The 19,909-nt window shown below is 39.9% G+C and overlaps 1 protein-coding gene across 5 annotated transcripts in view; it reads right to left on the bottom strand.

The window, feature by feature from the left end:
* Positions 1 to 19,070, bottom strand: part of stx12 (syntaxin 12) — a 38,839-nt gene extending 19,769 nt beyond the window's left edge. Inside the window, exons 1-4 of one of the 5 annotated variants that reach the window (XM_044139155.1) lie at positions 18,691 to 18,839; positions 18,062 to 18,185; positions 17,831 to 17,964; positions 8,720 to 8,789 (exon numbers count right to left, since the gene is read on the bottom strand). In XM_044139155.1, the coding sequence (XP_043995090.1) occupies positions 8,720 to 8,789; positions 17,831 to 17,964; positions 18,062 to 18,072 (215 nt within the window). In that variant the 5' untranslated portion in view covers positions 18,073 to 18,185; positions 18,691 to 18,839. Of the gene's footprint in view, positions 1 to 8,719; positions 8,790 to 17,830; positions 17,965 to 18,061; positions 18,186 to 18,529; positions 18,663 to 18,690; positions 18,840 to 19,050 lie in introns of those variants that run through there. The other 4 variants (XM_044139154.1, XM_044139158.1, XM_044139159.1 and 1 more) reach the window with 4 other exon arrangements.
* Between the last annotated feature and the right edge of the window lie 839 nt (positions 19,071 to 19,909).

Raw genomic sequence — 19,909 nt, 5'->3', positions numbered from 1 at the left:
AAACTTACAAGTACCTGGGAGTACATCTGGACAATAAACTGGATTGGTCAGCTAATATTGATGCACTCTACAAGAAGGGGCAGGGCAGGCAGTACTTCCTGAGGAGGCTGAGGTCCTTCAATGTCTGCAGCAAGCTCCTCTGGATGGTCTACCAGTCTGTCGTTGCCAGCGTCCTCTTCTATGCTGTGACATGCTGGGGAGGAAGCATTAAGAAAAGGGATGCTGGACGACTAGACAGGCTGGTAAGGAAAGCCGGCTCTGTAGTGGGGTCTGAACTGGACTGCATTATGTCAGTATCAGATAAAAGGACCCTGAATAAGTTATTCAACATCATGGACAACGACTGTCATCCACTCCACAGCACCATCATACAGCAGAAGAGTCTGATCAGCTGGAGACTTCGCTCCCTGACATGCTCAACAGACAGACTCAGGAAGTCATTTGTACCAAGGGCCATACTATTGTACAATGCTTCACTGAAGGGCAGGGGAGAAGTGGACTTCTCTGCTTAGTACATCGACACAGCAGACTTCACCTCCACACTTCTTATAATATCATACAGACTGATGGACTGTACTCTGACTGACTGTCGGCTACATTATAAGTCAACATGCACTCCTCCATTCTGGCAACTGTTTTAAATTTAAATTTAGCACTTAGGATTTTTTGTGTTTTTTAGTATTTTTAACTCTTAGTAATGTTGGTCTGGTAATTGTGTTAATTTGGTGATTTAGTGTTTTTGTGGTATATTGTGTGAATTGTAGTGTATGTTGTGTATAATGTCTTTAGCTGCTGGGACCTTGAATTTCCCCTTTGGGGATCAATAAAGTATTCATCATCATCATCTTCAGCTGCAGGTTGTTTTTGTTGCACCACTCAGCCAGACGGTTTACCTTCTCTCTGTAAGCGGCCTCATCCTTATCTCTGATGAGGCTGATCACCGTGTCTGCAAACTTGATGATGGCGTTAGAGCCATGGACAGGTCTGCAATCATAGGTGAAGAGGGAGTAGAGGAAGGGACTCATCACACAGCCTTGTGGCACTCCGGTGTTTATGATAATGGTGGATGAGAAGTGATTGTCCAGCCGGACATGTTTAGGTCGACTGGTCAGGAAGTTGAGCAACCAGTGGCACATGAGTGAACTGATGCCGAGGTCTGTGAGTTTGGTAATGAGTTGTGATGGGATGATAGTGTTGAATGCTGAACTAAAATCTAAGAACAGCAGTCTGGCGTAAGTGTTCTTGCTGTCCAGGTGAGAAAGGACAGAGTGCAGCGCTATGGAGACTGCATCCTCTGTGCTCCTGTTCTGCCTGTATGCAAATTGGTGGGGGTCTAGTGTGGGAGGGAGACAGGATCTGAGGTGTGCTAGGACCAGCCACTCAAAGCACTTGGTAATGATGGGGGTAAGGGCTACCAGGTGGTAGTCATTGAGTCTGGTTGGGTTGGGATTCTTGGGGATTGGGACGATGGAGGTAGACTTGAAGCAGGTCGGTACCACAACGCAGAGCAGGGACAGGTTGAAGATGTCCGTCAGCACTCCTGCCAGCTCCCCAGAGCACGTTCTGAGGACACGTACAGGTATGCCATCAGGACCCAAAGCCTTGTGGGATTTAATCCTGCTCAGAGCCACTCCTACGTCAGTGGGGAGGAAAGTCAGTGGCTGTTGGCCTGGGGTGGTAGCTGCTTTGGTTGCAGTTGTCGTATTTCCTCTCTCAAAATGAGCATAGAAGTTGTTAAGTTCGTTGAGGAAGGAGACATCAGAAGAAGCGGGGGTGGTATTAGGGTTCTTGTAGTCTGTGAGAATCTGAAGGCCTTGCCACATACGTCGGGGGTTGGAGCTAGAAAAATTATCCTCCACCTTCCTTTTGTAGTGGTGTTTGGCCTTCTTGATTCCCCTCTTCAGACCAGCCCTGGCTGCACTGTAGATCTGTGCATCCCCTGACCTGAAGGCAATGTTGCGGGCCTTCAGCAGGAGACGAACGTCTCAGTTCATCCAGGGTTTCAGGTTGGGGTACATGGTAATGTGTGTGTAGGTGGTGACACATTCTATGGTGGTGGAAATGTGGTCCAGTACAGATGAGGTGTACTGATCCAAGTCTATCCAAAATAGTCCAATCTGTATTCCTGAACCGGTCCTGGAGCACAGCATCTGAGCCCTCTGGGCACATTTTTACTGTCCTCACGGTAGGTTCCACACGTTGGATGAGTAGTAAGTACCAAGGTGTGAGGAACAGGGAGAGATGGTCTGATTGTCCGATGTTGGGGAGAGGTGTCGCATTGTAAGCTCCAGCCAGATTGGAGTAGACATTGTCCAGGGTCTTGTCTCCTCTGGTGTGGCAGGAGACACGTTGGTAGAATCTGGGAAGAACTGTCTTCAAGTTGGAGTGGTTGAAATCACCCGCGACAATAAAAGCAGCCTCGGGGTATTTGGTTTGGTGTTTGCTAATAGCCGCATAGAGTTCTTTCATGGCTAGCTTGGCATTAGCATCCGGGGGGGTGTACACAGCAGTGAGGATGACCAAAGTGAATTCCCTTGGGAGGTAATAAGGTCTGCATTTTACCATTAAAAATTCCACATTCTGTGAGCAGTGAGTCTCGGTAGTAGCAGAGTCTGTGCACCAAGCTTTGTTAATATAAATGCACAAGCCTCCGCCTCTGGTCTTGCCGAAGTCATCTACTGTCCTGTCACCTCGGTGTGTGTGGCGTCCAATTAGCTGGATAGCATTGTCCGGGCAGCTATTGTTTAGCCATGTTTCGGTGAAAAACATGACATTTGAGTCCATAACCGTCAGTTACTCGTGATGGATAGTCGTAACTCATCCATTTTATTAGCCAGAGAACAGACATTGGCGAGGAAATTGCTGGGTAAAGGGAGCCAGTGTGGTGTTAGTTTTAGCCTTGCTTGCACCCCTCCATGCTTACCCCGCCTTTGTTTACATTCTTTTTGCCGCCTGCTTACACTTCCACCTGCCCGGGAGAAGTGAGCAGCCTCCGGTGTTCTGGATGTAACCAATTTGTGTAACTTACTAACGGGTAAGTTGAGAAATTTAGATTTCACAATTAGTCTTCTTGCTAAGTAAAAAAAAAAGAGGATAATAAGCACAAACAACCTTAATGTCAAAAAAATTTAACAGACTATTTAATACAAAATTAAACAGTACATTGTTGTAACATTTGTCTTTAAACATAAAGTGTCCACCCTTATCAGGTAGTGTGTTTTCTTTTAGTCCAGATTCCTTATTGTTCAGTTCCTTTCTTTAGTTCAGTATTTGAAATTTAAGTCAATTAGTCAAGTCTTTGTCAAATTCAAATGGCCATGTATTTCTTTGGATCCAAAATCTTATCTTAATCCAGTGTGAAAGCAGGCAGCGACTCCAGCAGTTCCAGGTCTTGGGTTGAAACCTGGAGCTCAGCACATCCCAATCCAGGCCTGCCGTGGTATGCAGCTGGAGTATTCCAAGTTGAATGTGGTTCGGAGAAAAAAAAAAAACCCTGCATATATATAGAACTTAATTTACTATTAAAGTCTCAAAAGTATACAGGAGTAATAAATCCCATTTATAACAAAAATAACATTTAACTAATGGCAAGTATACAAAAAAAAAATATATCACTGTATGCAAACCCCTTTTTTTTAAGTTTATACATAACAAAAATATAATACAGTGAAAATCATTCTAATGTTACATGTTTCCCCGATTGGTTTTATGTTTCTTTTATTTTCTTGTCGGAACATAACGAGCAGTAATGCCTGTGGCGCCATTTAGCATTAGCTTCATTTCAGGTTGCAAAAATACAACACTCACCGGAGAAAATCACAGCAAAAAGAAATTTAACTGCAAGGATCGGGTCACTTATCTTCTCTTCTGTCAATCATTACCAGAATTCATCAGAATTGATCATATATCTCGCTTTCTTTTCTTTTAGCGTGCAATAGCTCAGCACAACGTGCTACAGCCAGCTACGGTTCCTTTTTCTACTACCATTTTTTTCTCTGCTGTCTTAACCAGAGTGTAAACTCACAAGCCATCTACAGGCGGTTTCTGGTAGAAAAAAGAAAACCCAAAATTAAAATAGAAACCGATTTGCTGGTGCATTAAATTACAAGACAAAATCCAATAAGAACAAAATAAAAAATACTACCCACAATAATATTACAAACATATATGGGGGTTACATGGAGATCTCTGGGATGAGTCGAAAATCGGCGATCATAGTGTCAAAATTGTAGCTCCAAAGGTCCAGAAGCTCATGTCTGCTATAGCGCAGGGACGCGAAGAAATTCTGAAAAAAAAAAGTCCAGTAAGGAATAGACAAAAAAAACACTAAATAGCAGATTCTGGAGAGACGCTGAGCCTCGCGTTGTCCATGCATCCATCTTGGTCCTCCAAAGATACGTTTAGGTTAAAGTGCAAGGTTCCAGACCACTCTTGCATGGTTAACAGTTTGAAAAAATAGATAATGTTTTTGTTTGCTAATTGCCTCTGTGTGTACTGTCTTTATCTTACGTCGGCCCAGCCTATGTCTCTTGTTCTTGTTGAAATTGGCCATCAAGTTCTCACTTTCACCTCTTTGCAACAGTTCGTTGTTGATAATTCCAAAACTAGTATCCAGTGTGACAGGGCGGGACAATCACAGGATCTCCATGATGAAAATGGTCAGTACCAACGTTTGTTGACAGTGTACTGGCGCCATCTGTCTTCTGAGTTGACACATCAGATGACACAAGAAGGTACCAAGCCGCAGCTCTCCCGCTAGTCACGCCACACTCGCCACACAAAACAGTCTGATCGAGCTGTTTTCCAACATGTTCTTGGATGTAAAGAATGGGCTCCGACACATCACCGCCAACACAACCAGAGCCCCAATCTCCAGCAACCAGCCCTGGCTCGTTGGTGAGTTTTTATTTCATCAACAAGGACAGCGACGTCATCATTGCTTCAGAAGAACAGGCTCGAGGACGTCTGATTAGGATGGAACCCTCTGAACATCAGGAACCAAAACAAGATGATACAACATCGACTAGAGACGGAGCGACTGGTTCCCTTCCTTCTCCCCCCCCTCCCTGCTCATCCACTCATTCACAGGATTCACAGGATTCACAAGACACCTTTGGAGAAATGTCTTCTGGACCAGAGTTTCTTAATTTTACAGACAGAATGAAGCAACAGGTTCTACTTGGGACGTCTCCCCTTAGCACTCATGTAACAGACCTCACTTCATTTAAGCCACCTGCCTCTGATTTCCCAGAGGATCCATCACTCTGCGTTTCTGAGGTCTGAGGCCGGGGTCCAGATATTATCTTTACACCCGTCTAACTCCAGAATGTGTCCGGCCCCCCGGCACTGCAAAATAGGACATTACCTGTCCAAATCACTACAAGAAAAGTTACAAAAAACAGAAACATAAAATACAGCGGTCCTAATTCAAACCTCAGACTGAAGATCTTTTGGCCTCCAAGTCCCTAAAACTTAAACTCTTTAAATACCAGATCTCTCTGTGCTAAAGCTCAATTAATCAATGATTTCATCACTGAACATAATATTGATGTTATGTTCCTGACAGAAACATGGTTGAATGACAATAATGAACCAATGGTACTAATTGAATCTGCGCCTCCTAACTACAATTTCTTAAGTGAGAATAGAAAACATAAAAAAGGAGGAGGCGTGGCTTCAATATTTAAGAATACCATAAAGAGTACCGGTAATAAAATCTCTTTGGGTCACCTCACCTCTTTTGAGTATCTTGGAATTGAGATTAAAGGCCTCAAATGGACTTTAACACTAACTTTATACAAAACTCCAACATATGTGGAAAATTTCTTTACTGAGTTGAATGAACTTCTATCTCTCTTATGTATTAATTATGAATGCTTAATAATTGTTGGTGATTATAACGTTCATGTTGACAACCCCCAAGACAGAGGGGCTAAAAAGCTCTCTAATATCCTAGAGACTTTTGGTCTAACACAACATGTCAAACAAGCAACACACACTCAAGGACACACACTGGACCTGGTTATCAGTCAGGGTGTGAATATTTCCAATGTCTCTGTAAATGATGTCGCCCTGTCGGATCACTTCCTGTTATCTTTGAAAGTTGTTTATCTTTTAACCCACTTGGACAAACAGCTACCATCACAAAACGTTCTCTCACTGAAAACAGCAGAAACATTTAATCAAATCTACTCTTCTTCCTCACTCTTAAGCTGTAATGATGTAGATAAGTTGGTAAATGATTTTCAGTCTAAAGTTTCAGATATCATTGATTCCATTGCCCCAATTAAAATGAAGGTTGTGTCTGGTAAGAAGAAATCTCCATGGAGAAATGCACAAACAGTTAGATCTGCAAGACAACTCTGCCGTAGGGCAGAACGAAAATGGTGTAAAACTCAACTTCACGTTCATTATGACATCTATAAAGAAACACTACGTTACTATCATTTAACACGCAAACATGCAAGACAGGCTTTCTTTGCAGATGTCATAAACAAAAACATTAACAATGCTCCAGCTTTATTAGCAACAGTTGACAGACTCACAAACCCTCCTATCACGTTACCACCTGAATTTCAGTCTATTGCCGCCTGCAACCAGTTTTCCAGTTTCTTTTCAGAGAAAATTCAAAAAATCAGAGGATTAATCTGCACATCCACTTTAAGGCCGATCTAGAGTCAGTGCACAGCTTCAGTTATTACAACTAAAAACCAATGCTGTGCCCAAACAAAACAAATACAGGGAAAATGACCCAATTTCAACTACTTAATTATAAAACCCTAGAGGAAATTATGAGTCAACTCAGCTCCAGTTCCTGCTGTCTGGATGTTCTACCCACACATTTCTTTAAGAAAGTTCTGCCTGTTGTTGCTACTGATCTGATCCAAATAGTAATTCATCACTCTCATCAGGCGTTTTCCCCCAGGCTTAGAGAACAGCAGTAATCAAACCACTGATAAAAAAGAACAATCTAGACAAATCACTACTGCAGAATTACAGGCCGATCTCTGACCTCTGACCTCCCATTCATCAGCAAAGTTATTGAAAAAGTTGTGTGTAAACAGTTAAATAGCTTCCTAACGATAACCAACTGCTTTGACTCCTTCCAGTCTGGTTTCCATGGTTACCACAGCACAGAAACTGGCCTAGTCAAAGTGTTCAATGACATCCATATAAATACGGACTGTGGGAGAACCACAGTGCTGGTTCTGTTGGACCTCAGTGCAGCTTTTGACACTGTTGACCATGAAATATTACTGAATGGACTGGAGAGTTGGGTCGGACTCTCCGGTCCAGTGCTTAACTGGTTTGAATCTTACATAAAGAACAGGGATTTCTTTGTTTCAATCGGAAACTTCTCATCAAAGAGGTCAAAGGTCACATGTGGGGTACCTCAAGGTTCAATCCTAGGACCCCTCTTATTCAATATTTATATGCTCCCACTAGCTCAGGTTATAATAGGAAATAATATCAGCTACCATAACTATGCAGATGACACACAGCTCTACATTACGATGTCAGCAGGTAACCTTTGACCCCATCCAATCACTGAACAGATGCTTAGAACAGATAAATGTGTGGATGTGCCAAAACTTCCTCCAGCTGAACAAAAACAAAACTGAAGTTATTATTTTTGGACCTAAAGAGGAACGATCTAGAGTCAGTGCACAGCTTCAGTTATTACAACTAAAAACCAGCGATCAGCCCGAAACCCTGGAGTATTGATGGACTCTGACCTGAACATTATGAAGAATCTGAAGCTGCTAAAAACAATTTTACAAAACACAATATAATTAATTTTGTAATTGACAGGGCCCCATTTTTTTATTTTTATGAACAAAAAAGGGCCCCTGTTGGTCATGGAATTGTCATAACTTTTCCCCCCTATATGGCGCCCCTGCCAATAGAGGATAATCTGTCAAGGAGGATGTTATGTGAAATTGTCGCAAAGGTCGCAGTAAGATCAAGCAGAAGGAATATGGGTAATAAACCAGAGTAAACAGCAAGAAGTAGATCATTAGTCATTTTAAGAAGTGCTGTTTCAGTACTGTGAAATGGACGGAAACCAGATTGAAATTGTTCATATAAATTATTGCTGGACAGATGACAATGAAGTTGAACAGCAACAGTTTTTTCAAGAATTTTAGAAATGAATGGAAGATTTGAGATAGGACGAAAATTATTGAAGTGAGCTTTACATGTTTATTTTGTGTGTTTACAGCTGAACAAGGTTGGTTATGTGGTGAATATGGACATTAACGTTTGAACAACGTTGAGTTATTGATATATTGTTATTGCTTTGCACTATTTAGAGTGTGACTATATTCTGATTGCACTAACGTTTGATTTACCCTAACAGTATCAGACTGTTTTTTACATGTCTATTGAATCGAGGAAAAGTTCCCCTCCACTATGTGAGATAAATGTTGCACTACATGTTACCATGTCACTGACTTTGACATTCTTTAGCACAGGAAAATAATAAAACAGCTATATATCATATCATATATATATATATATATTGGTATATATATATATATATGTATATCTATATATATATATATATATATATATATATATATATATATATGTATGTCTATATCTATCATATATATAGATATATATATATATATATATATATATATATATATCATATATATATATATAGATATATACACACACACACACAAACTTATATGAATACATAGGTTGTACATACAGACGATCTTGAAATTCACTGGTGTCCTGTTTGGTCCCCAATTGGTTCACCATGGTCTTGATCTGAGCAGCTATGATGAAAAAATAGAAACAAAGATTAGCTTATTTAAATAAAATCAGTACTCTTCAGTGTCTATGGATGACAAAGGGCAGTAGAGTAAAGGAAAAGAATCAAACCTTTAAATATGTAAATATAAAATAAAATGACACAAATTTGGAAGGGAAAGCCAAGTGCCATTCCATCTATGGGATTCTAATTATTGCTATGTTTGGGACTGTTCTGATTATCCTCTGATGTGGCTTCACCCAGGAATACCCGATGCCAGCGTGAAACTGGCAGGTCAATCTCTGCTTTATTGGGACAGGACTCTGGATTCTGGTAAAAGCAGAGGGGGTGGACTCTGTATCTCACATGTCCCTAGGTAATTGCACATGTGCCAAGATAAATACACATGTTTATCTAGGTGAGTGGAGGAATCTAGGAATCTAGGACTTGGCCCTCATCTCTTCTCCACCTGCACACTGAGCATCATAGCTTCCTCTGAGCCTGAAACACCAGAAGAATAAGAATATTCATGTGCAAATGCCATTTCTGGACTTTACCTCAGCATTCAACACAATCAACACAATCATCCCAGCACCTGATGAGCAAACCAGCTCCCCTTGAGCTCAACACTGTCCTGGGTAACTGGCTGCTGGTTTTCCTCACAGCAGACCCCAGTTTGTGAGGGTCTGCTGTACGAATCACATCATTAAGTATGCAGACAATATGATAGTGGTGGGTCTCATCAAGGACAACAACAAACTGGCCCACAGAGAAGAGGTGAAACATCTGGTGGACTGGTGTGATGAGCACCATCTAATCCTGAATATCAACAAAATAAAAGAAATTGTTGATTTCAGAAAAAAAAATCAGCCAAGTCACACACCCCTCCTCATCAATGATGCCGCAATGGGGCAGGTCAGGAACATTAGATTCCTGGGGATACAGATCACTGACACTTTAACCTGGTCCCTCCAAACCTTTGGTCTGGTAAAGAAAGCTTACCAAAACTCAGAACAGCAAAACTCCTCCCTCGAATTCTCACCACTTTCTACAGAGGGACAATAGAGAGGATACTGACCAGCAGCATCTCTGTATGATTTGGAGCATGCAACATCTTTGACTGGCAATGTGTAGAGAAAGTGGTAAGGACAGTGGAGAAAATCATTGGGACTGAACTTCCTTCCATCCTCGAACACAGTATATTCAAGGATGTTTGGATGTAGGACAGTATGGCACAGTCACTGCCTGTTTGGGGCTCAGGCTTAAAAGACCCCTCTTACTGTCATCATGGTCTGTTCTCCCTGCTGCCCTCCAGGAAAAGGTTCAGCAGCTTCAAGCAGAACGACCACATTCCACAACAGCTTCATCCCTCAAGCCATAAGGATACTAAACTCCCATTAGTTTAATTTTTATTATATATATTTACATTGATACATTTATTACTTACTTATTTTTTATTATTGGAGCCTTGCAACAAAATTTCTTTCAATTTGTACATTTTTAAATATACAATTGAATGACAAACTCTTGTCTATGTCTATAGGGCTGTGTGCTTAGCCCCCGCCTGTACTGCCTCTACACCCAAGACTACAGTCTGGCCCACAAAAACAACCGCATAGTCAAGTTTGCTGACGACAGCACAGAGGTCAGATTCATCTCACAGGTTGATGAGACAGCCTTCAGAGAGAAGGTCCTGAACCTGGCATGCTGGTGTTCAGAGAACAACCTCACTCTCAACACCAAGAAAATGAAGGAGGTCATCCTGGATTTCAGGAAGCTCAACACTGACTCAGCTTCTCTCTACATAAATGGTGAGTGAGGAGAGGGTCTACACCTTCAGGTTTCTTGGCGTCCTCAACTCTGCCAACCTCTCCAGGACTGACAATATCGCAGCAGTCATCAAAAAAACTTACGAGCAACTACACTTTCTGAGAGTTCTCAGTAAGCATAAACTAAACTCCAAGCTGCTGTTGACCTTTTACCATTCATCCATTGAGAGTCTGCTGACATACTGCATCCCAGTATGGTACGGCAGCTGCACTGTTGGAGACAGGATGAGGCACCAGAGAGGCATTTCTCTATGAGTGGGCACCGGCAGACAGTGCCTTGCGAAAGTATTCAGCCCCCTTGAACTTTTCAATCTTTTGCAACTTTTCAGGCTTCAAACATAAAGATCTAAAATTTGTTATTATTTTGTGAGGACTCGACAAGAAGTTGACAAAATCGTGAGGTGGAACAAATTATATTTGATATTTTAAACTTTTTTTAACAAATAAAAAACTGCAAAGTGGGGCATTCAATATTATTCAGCCCCTTTACTTTCAGTGCAGCAAACTCTCTCCAGAAGTTCAGTGAGGATCTCTGAATGATCCAATGTTGTCCTAAATGACTGATGATGATAAGCAGAATCCACCTGTGTGTAATCTAGTCCCCGTATAAATGCACATGCTCTGTGATGGTCTCAGGGTTGTGTTTATAGTGCAGAGAGCATTATGAAGACCAAGAAACACACCAGGTAGGTCTGAGATACTGTTGTGGAGAAGTTTAAAGCCAGATTTGGATACAAAAAGATTTCCCAACCTTTAAACATCTCAAGGAGCACTGAGCAAGCGATCATATTGAAATGGAAGGAGTATCATATCACCGTCTGATACTCCTTCCATTTCAATATGAGGCAAATCAACCAAGACCCTGCCGTCCCTCTAAACTTTCATATGGAACAAGGAGGAGACTGATCAGACATGCAGCCAGGAGGCCCATGATTATTCTGGATGAATTGCAGAACTCTGCAGCTGAGGTGGGAGAGTTTGTCCATAGGACAACAATCAATTGTACACTGTAGAAATCTGGCCTTAATGGAAGAGTGGCAAGAAGAAAGCCACTTCTCAAAGATATCCATAAAAAGTCTTGTATGCAACAAGACACCGGGGAAACGCACCAAACAAGTGGAAGAAGGTGTTCTGGTCAAATAAAACCAAAATCAAACTTTTTGGCCACAATGCAAAACGTTATGGTTGGTGTAAAAGCAACACAGCTCATCAGCCTGAACACACCATCCCCACTGTCAAAGATGGTAGTGGCAGCATCATGGTTTGGGCTTGGTTTTCTTCAGCAGAGACAGGGAAGATGGTTAAAATTGAGGGGAAGATGGATGGAGCCAAATACAAGGCCATTCTAGAAGAAAACCTGTTGGAGTCTGTAAAAGACCTGAAACTGAGACGGAGATTTATCTTCCAACAAGACAATGACCCCAAACATAAAGCAAAATCTGCAATGGAATAGTTCACAAATAAACATATTGTCAAGAGAAGTGGAGTTTTGATGACTACATTGAGCCCTTTGTGACAACTGAGGATGAAGAATCTGCATCTTCACATCCCAGAAGAACCTCTTCTCTTTCCAGGCGACAAGGACGCAGAACTGCAGGAGGGTGATGGACTCCCAGCATGTGAAAGGTCTGACCTTGTGGAGGGGTGTCAAGAAAATCCGAGATCATCCCACTTCCCCATGCTGGAGATTTAAGTTTAACATTAAAAATAAATAAAGTTATCTTTAAAATGAATCACTCAAGTGACATCTAGGCCCAATATTAGACTTAAATATTAATAAAATCAATCTGGTTTTGTGTGTGTTGTTTTTGTCTCCTGCAAACTTTGCTTTAATTCTACTTTTTTCAATCTAATCATAAGAAATCATAGTCAGACAGAGAGAGTCATGAAACAGCAGGTTTCCTGGAAAAAGAGGAAGTAAGTTTCCAGCCAGCAGATTTATAAAAATAGTTCAGACTATTACTTATTTCAAAGCATGAATGTTTTAAAGAATGAAATCTAAACATTTTGAGTAATTGGATAAGATTCAAAGTAAAATACTTATATTAATATCGGTTTACTTATAATAATATTTACACTTACACTTGCATTAGTGGGAACTCTTACAAGTAAAACAAGTAACTGTAACTTTGGTGTCAAATAATTACAATCATGGATTATTCTTGGTTTCTTTTCAGAAAACATCTATAATAACTCACATTAAGCTTATAAGAGTAACTGATAAGTTATGGTTATCATAACATTATAATATAAGGAATGAATGCTAAATCAGAGAAGCAAAAGAAGTTATAAATGTGATTTTGACATTGAACTTGAAATGGTGTAAAAGGTGTAACTATAATTAAACATCACTGATATGTTGGCGGTGGATGGAAGGTGAAAGGTTAAGGGAAAAGGGGAACTAACAGGAGAGCAGAGATGGTCAACGCCTTATTTGGAAACAGGTTGTGAAACAACTTAAATGTTTCAGAGAAAAGGTTGTGCAGGCAATGAACGTAAGAGGACCGTTGAGCAACCTGAGACATTAGCACAGACATCAGGACACAATGTCTCTAAGACAGTGATGGAGATGAGATCATCTGTCCAAGCAGTCAGCCAATAAAATAAGCACAGCAACAGTACTAGCCAATGCAAATGCACCAAAAGGCTGGATAAACCCTATAAAAGGTGAGAGCAAAAGAGGAACCTTTGGTTGGATCCTCCAGGCAGCTTTGAGTCAAGATGGAGATGGACAAAGAACTCTACAGCTGAAGAAGAGCCGGGGCCACAGAGCCGAAGACTGTCCTGATCATGGGGACCAACCTGTCTGCCCCGCAACATGTGGCTTCAAATCACATTTCTGTCATCAGCTGGGTTCAGACCCCAAAGACAAAGATGAAGAACAAGGCAAAGGCAAAGAAGAAGAACTGGTACCTTCCTTTCTGCCAGCACCCAAGTCCTGTGTGACTTCACCATCCATGAGGAGAAGAAAGCTCATCAGACCTACAGAGATCCCTGCCTTCGTCAACCAACATCCTCCTACTGCTGCAACACCTCCTTCATCATCAGGCCAGGTCTGGGGTTCGAAAAGCCAAACTCCGTCCGTCTCTCTCAAAGGTTCCCTTTTTAGTTCTCAGTGTCAGCATTAGGGAAAGATAGACTAGATGATTGATTTTTCTTATTTGATTATTTCTGCTACTGCATTAAGCTGTACTGACCCTTGCAAAATTGCCTTACTAATAAAATATTTAGCATCAAGAAAATCTAAAGGTGTTGTGGACATTCAATTAATGAGTCACCTTAAAGTTCTTTGATGGTTGTAAAATAGCTCTGATGTTCAATTCTGGAGAGGAAGAGCTGGAAAATGTTTATTGGTTCCTGATAGCCCAAATTTAAAACATCATCCTTTGGTCTCGCCCGAGTCACTAAAACCTACCTGGTTCAGTAACAAGAGCAAGTTGTAATAAAGAGAAGGAGCGACCGTTAACAGGTGAGCTCTGTGAAACTAGTTGGCTGCAGGCTGATCAGTCTGGCTAATTCACAGGGGGAAGAAGGTTGGGACACCTGGATGTAAGCCGTCAGAAACCAGGCAAATCTTTTCTCGAAATATTAAATCTGCTGGGATTTACCCAGTCCAGAACTGAAGTAAACTCTGTAAACAGATTTAGGACACTCAATTAACCCATTAGATGGAGAGCAGGTAGCACATCTCCCCTCTCAGAAGAGGAAGTAGAAAGTGAGAGTAGAGTGAGAAGGGGAGGGGGGAGATGTTGCAACAATGACAGTATTCAGATGTTATGGCCAAGTCAAAGTCCAGACCTGAATCCAATCGAGAATCTGTGGAAAGAGCTGAAAACTGCTGTTCACAAGTGTTCTCCATCCAACCTCACTGAGCTCCAGCTGTTTTGCAAGGAAGGATGGGCAAGAATTTCAGTCTCTCAATGTGCAAAATTGATAGAGACAAACCCAAGCAACTTACAGCTGTAATCACAGCAAAAGATGGCGCTACACAGTATTAACGCAAGGGAGCCGAATAATATTGTACTTCCCACTTTGCAGTTCTTTACTTGTTAAAAAAAGTTTAAAATGTCCAAGAAATTTGTTCCATCTCATGATTGTGTCCCACTTTTTGCTGATTCTTCACAAAATAACAATTTTAGATCTTTATGTTTGAAGCCTGAAAAGCGGCAAAAGTTTGAAAAATTCAAAGGATCCAAATACCTTTGCAAGGCACTGTATTTACAAAATGGGGATGCTGTGATTCATTTGTGGAGCTCTTGCTTAAAGGTAAACTTTACACCTAAGATGCACATCAATGCCAGTTTAGATTTTTAGCTATTGTGGAGTGTAACATTAAAACACGCATTGCTTCAACTGTAGCTCTTCTCTTCATTTTTTTGTCAACTTCTTGGCACAGCTCTGTGCTCCTTATACTGGTAGCATGACTGCATCATTTCAATGTTACACTGGCTCATGGCCTTGCTGTGACCCACTTGTCAGTTCACAGGTGGCTTTCAAATGCTTTGGCAGTGCTATAGTGGTGTCAAAGGAGCAATTTAAATTGCAAAGTGTTTTAATGTCAGTCTGGATGCTGATTGCATCCAGGGAAGGCCAACAATCGAATATCGCTCTTGTAAATATGTAATTCCTAAAATTATAGTACCTTCACTGTGTATCCCTCAGAAGGATTAACCCATTTAAATAAAGAAATCCTTCCATGCATGATAGAAAGCGCTTATTTTACAGAGTTAACACCAGCAGTGGTTTGTTATGCAACGATACTATCAACATTTTTAGATTTTATTATCAGCATACCGGGATTGTTTTCGTTGTGGTAACAGGTTTTACATCAGTCTACATTTTCCCATCTATACGGTCCCTGACAGCTCCGCACCACAGGGAGTAAAAAAGAGAAAAAAAAGGGACGTGTACGTTACGCAAAACTCAGAAGCAGGAAAACCGGGACATAAAGTGGAGCAAAAAAGTAGCTGTAAATTAGGATATGAAAACAAACAATAGGTTGCTGAACATTGAAAAATCAAGAGCTTAAAGTGCCAGATCAGGTGAAACTCATGATGATTAGGCAATGCAGCAAGTGAATTGCATGATGAGTGAAGATTAGTGGTAGGTGTCGATAAAAACAGGAAGCAAACTAATAACAGCAGAGATAATAAAGAGAATAATTTTTTATGATAAATACAGAAACAACAATAAAAGTTAAGACAGCAACAATAATGATAGTAATAATAATAAAAGCTGCAATCAGCCTCAAACGGCCCTTGCAGCTCACAGTTCAGCAGCACTTCCTGACAACACCCAAAAAATCTGGTGTAGATCGGTTGCTGTACCTAATGGAATAACCTTGGGGATGAAATGGAGTCAAATTACAATTTAATGCTGTTGAGCTCTTTAGAGGTTCACAAGAGTCAATCATAAAACGTTCGGTGCAAATCAGATGATGCATGTATGATTTAGAGACGACCATATGCAAGTGGCAAGGGATTGAAATTCACCATTCGGCCATGCCACAAGGTTAAGCCAGTGTCATTTTATGTCATTTGGCACAGGTTTAAGCCTATATGAATGAAAGAGTAAAAGTAAGACATCCAGTAGAAAGTATAGGTGACTCCCTTAGTGGACAGGGCTAAAGTGATATCATCAATTGACCATGCAATTGTATTGAGGGCCGGTCTGTAATGAAACATAGAAAGTCTGATGCAGGTCTGATCTTGTGTGTGGACGTTATTGCACTTTGATGTTTCTTAGCACATAGTCAAAGTTTGATACGTAGGCTGCGTTCACGATGCATGCTGAAGTGACCCAATTCCGATTGGATACAGGAAACCTGTATCCAAACTTCTCAAGACAGTCTGAACAGCACAGATTAGAATCTCTTCTAATGCGATCCAGGCCACTTGCATATCTGATACGTATCCGATTCAAATGCGACCTAATGTCCAGGTCGCATTCATCCAAGCTGAACGTCACTGATACTCAGCAAATCTCACTATTCTGCATCCAGATTAGCGCAAGCAGGAAGAATAACAACACACATGAACTGTAATGAGGATTATGTTGTTAATATGCTGGCTCCGGCCAGACAACAACTTCAAATATGTAAGCTATACTCCACCGTTAGTAGGAGTATAGCTGTCACTGTTACGGAGTAAAGCTCAAACAAGACGGAGTCTCGTATTTCCTTTACTGAACCTTTCCGTTCAGTATTTATTGAAGAGAAAAAACAACGGCCTCAGCAGAAAAGCGTAAAAAACAAAAACGGACAACCAACGTTCGTAACCAATAGCAATCAGAAGTCAATAAAACAAGATAGTGACAAAACAGTAACAGATCCTTAAGCATTTTTCAAATTAAAGGACTTCCTCTATTCAAATAAATCATGTCTTGCACTTAAATATATTTCACTTCACCTTTGTAATTATATACAATCATGTTCAATACAATTAATAATAATCATCATGTAAATTATGCTTAACATATTAAGTGTAAAAAAGTCACAACAGTCACGATAACAAATTTTGCTGAGCGATTGTCTCAAAAATTATTGTGATAAACGATAATATTGTTTGAAGACCTTTTTACACTGATTTAATGGAAATGATGTAATAACGCATGCGATTTTCTGCCAAAGATAAATACACTTTATTTTCAAAAGAACACTTAACACTTGAACTGATAAACAAAATAAACAAAACAATTAACAAATAAAATAAAATGGATTCTCAGTTTATTTTTGTTTTATTTCAGGATTTCCTGATTCTTTTTGTGCTTTTTTGCAATAAAAATCAGACTGTGTGGTACTAATTTGAAAATACTGGAACTTATTAATGACAATAAATGCGACTTTTTATTACTCGCTGTATGGATCGTGGACTATAATTTGATATCAATTACAGCTGAGGCAGCTGTTTAGTACAATTTTTGAGAAAAATATGCAATAAACTCCCAAATGTTAGTGCAATTTGTTGACTTTGTGTGAATTTCTACAATAATTCTCAAGAAACCGGAGGGCCTGATTGATATAGATCAGTTCCTCCAGGACTGAGCTATGTCAGGGGCAGGAGCAAGCAGATAAAAACTGCATTGATTTGATTGATAACATACTATTTAATCACACTTAATGTTTAATCTAGAATCTAGAGGGTTACATAAAGCGTTATGGTGGGCCGAATTTGGCCCACGGGCCTTGAGTTTGACACATCTGCATTACAGTAAGACCAAGGAGAAAAAAAAGGCTTACTGTTTTGTGTGATCTTCTGGATGTTTGAGCTGCATGTCTGAATGAGAGTGCTGAAGTCTCTTGGAACAGGGCGAAATTCTGCTTTTCCGTAAGACATGTTTGAGACAGGTTGTTTCCTCAAACTTAATATATGACTGCAAAAAAAAAAAGAGTGGAAGAACGAAAGCTGTCACAAGCCAAGTAATATGATTAACACAATACTACTCAAAGTGTTGGGCATGTGAGAGTTACACTGCTAACATGTTGCTATTCTTTTGAGAAACAGGCCAGAGGCTTCCACACAGGTTTGTGTGAGTTTACAGCTTCCAGTTTTAGCATGTTGCGCCTGACTGTTGTTTCAAGGTCCTCTTACTATCTGTAAAGATAACAATAACAATAATAATAATAATAATAATAATAATAATAATAATAATAATAATAATAATAATAATAATAATAATAACCGCCAATGCAGTAGGTGCACCGTTGTTTTAATCAGTTCTACGAATGAAATTATTAAATGTAGCCCTTACACATTAATATAGTTTCTAATGACATAGTTAGCTGAGTTGATGTTCTGTTAACGGAATGTTAAAGCAAGATATAAAGCTGTTAGCTGCTTAGCTAACCTCTTCAGACCGTCATGTACGGTTGTTTACAGTTGTTGGCCGAATAGTAATAAAAAGCTCTGCTCATAAATAGGAAGGAAAAACAACATACCGAATGCTTATTAGACTGTTGAAAATTAGCACATATGAGGAGAGATTAAAAATATGTTCTGCTGCCAGGTTTAGTACAGAACCTTACGAAACCTAACTGTCACCAAACAGAACTACCCAATTTACGCTAACAACCAATAACATAAGGCAAAATAAACACACCAGCCAACGAAAATCAAGTGTCCCACCCACTTTACTATGGCTTCCAATCCAATCTGCTAAACTGCTATACTTCCTGGTCTATAACGTTTTACGTAACACGATAAAAAGAAAATAGAAAAATCTAAATAGATGTCGCCTTGGAGCAATGTGTCGATGCATTCGCCATATTGGTACGGGAGGCTGTTGTCTTGGTAAAGAGTCTCTCTCTCTCTCTCTCTCTCTCTCTCTCTCTCTCTCTCTCTCTCTATATATATATATATATATATATATATATATATATATATATATATATATATATATATATATATATATATATATATACTTTGCTTACAAGGCATAAGCAAAGTAAGCAGCCGCTACCTAGGATTTAATTCCAGTATTACCGTCAACCATAAGGGTGTATATACATATATATATATATATATATATATATATATATATATATATATATATATATATATATATATATATATATATATATATATACGAGAGAGAGAGAAAATTTGTAATGCATGTTTTATTTCTGGTCTGATTGTGGATTTTACCATACCAACACATATCTTTCAAAGACCTTTGCATCAAGAATATTTTAAGATCAGATGGCTGCACAGATTTGTGACACTTATCTTCATATTAATAATTAGAATGACTTTAAGTTGCCATTATAATTATTGGCAACAACTGAAACGTTTATTCGTGACTGTTTTCATGCGCTGTTCAAATTAGTCTCGATGTTTGCAGTTTTCTGGAGCGCAACGCGAAGCTCGACGTCATTCAGAGGTAATATATTAACTTGACATTAACAAAGACACAGCGGGACGGATCATCATTGATGGACAAGGAGAGACTGACTAAAACTACCTTAATGACGGACAAATTCTGGGATTTATTATGAGTCTCTGCATATTCCAAAGTCCAAAATGAGTAACTTCATGTTCAAAAACGAGCCCAAAAAGGCGCAACCCGCCACTCATTAAATCTGCAAGCGACTTTAAAAAAAATGAAGCCCAAAGCCGCTTATAATAATCGGACTTGGCGACAGAAACTCAAAATAGTTCCAGTTTTTCCACCATCAAAATGCGCATCTCCCTCCATTGTTTACATTTCTGTCGCATAGAGACGTCGGTCACAAGACGCGTAGAGGAAATACCATTAAATAACAAAAGAAGATAGTAACGCACAGTAACGCAAAAATGATTTTGATAAGTAACTGTAGTCT

This window comes from Gambusia affinis, linkage group LG14 (assembly GCF_019740435.1).
Source record: "Gambusia affinis linkage group LG14, SWU_Gaff_1.0, whole genome shotgun sequence".
In the NCBI taxonomy this organism is placed as follows: domain Eukaryota; kingdom Metazoa; phylum Chordata; class Actinopteri; order Cyprinodontiformes; family Poeciliidae; genus Gambusia; species Gambusia affinis.
The sequence above is the reverse complement of the archived record's forward strand: the minus strand, read 5'-3'. Positions and strand labels throughout refer to the sequence as shown.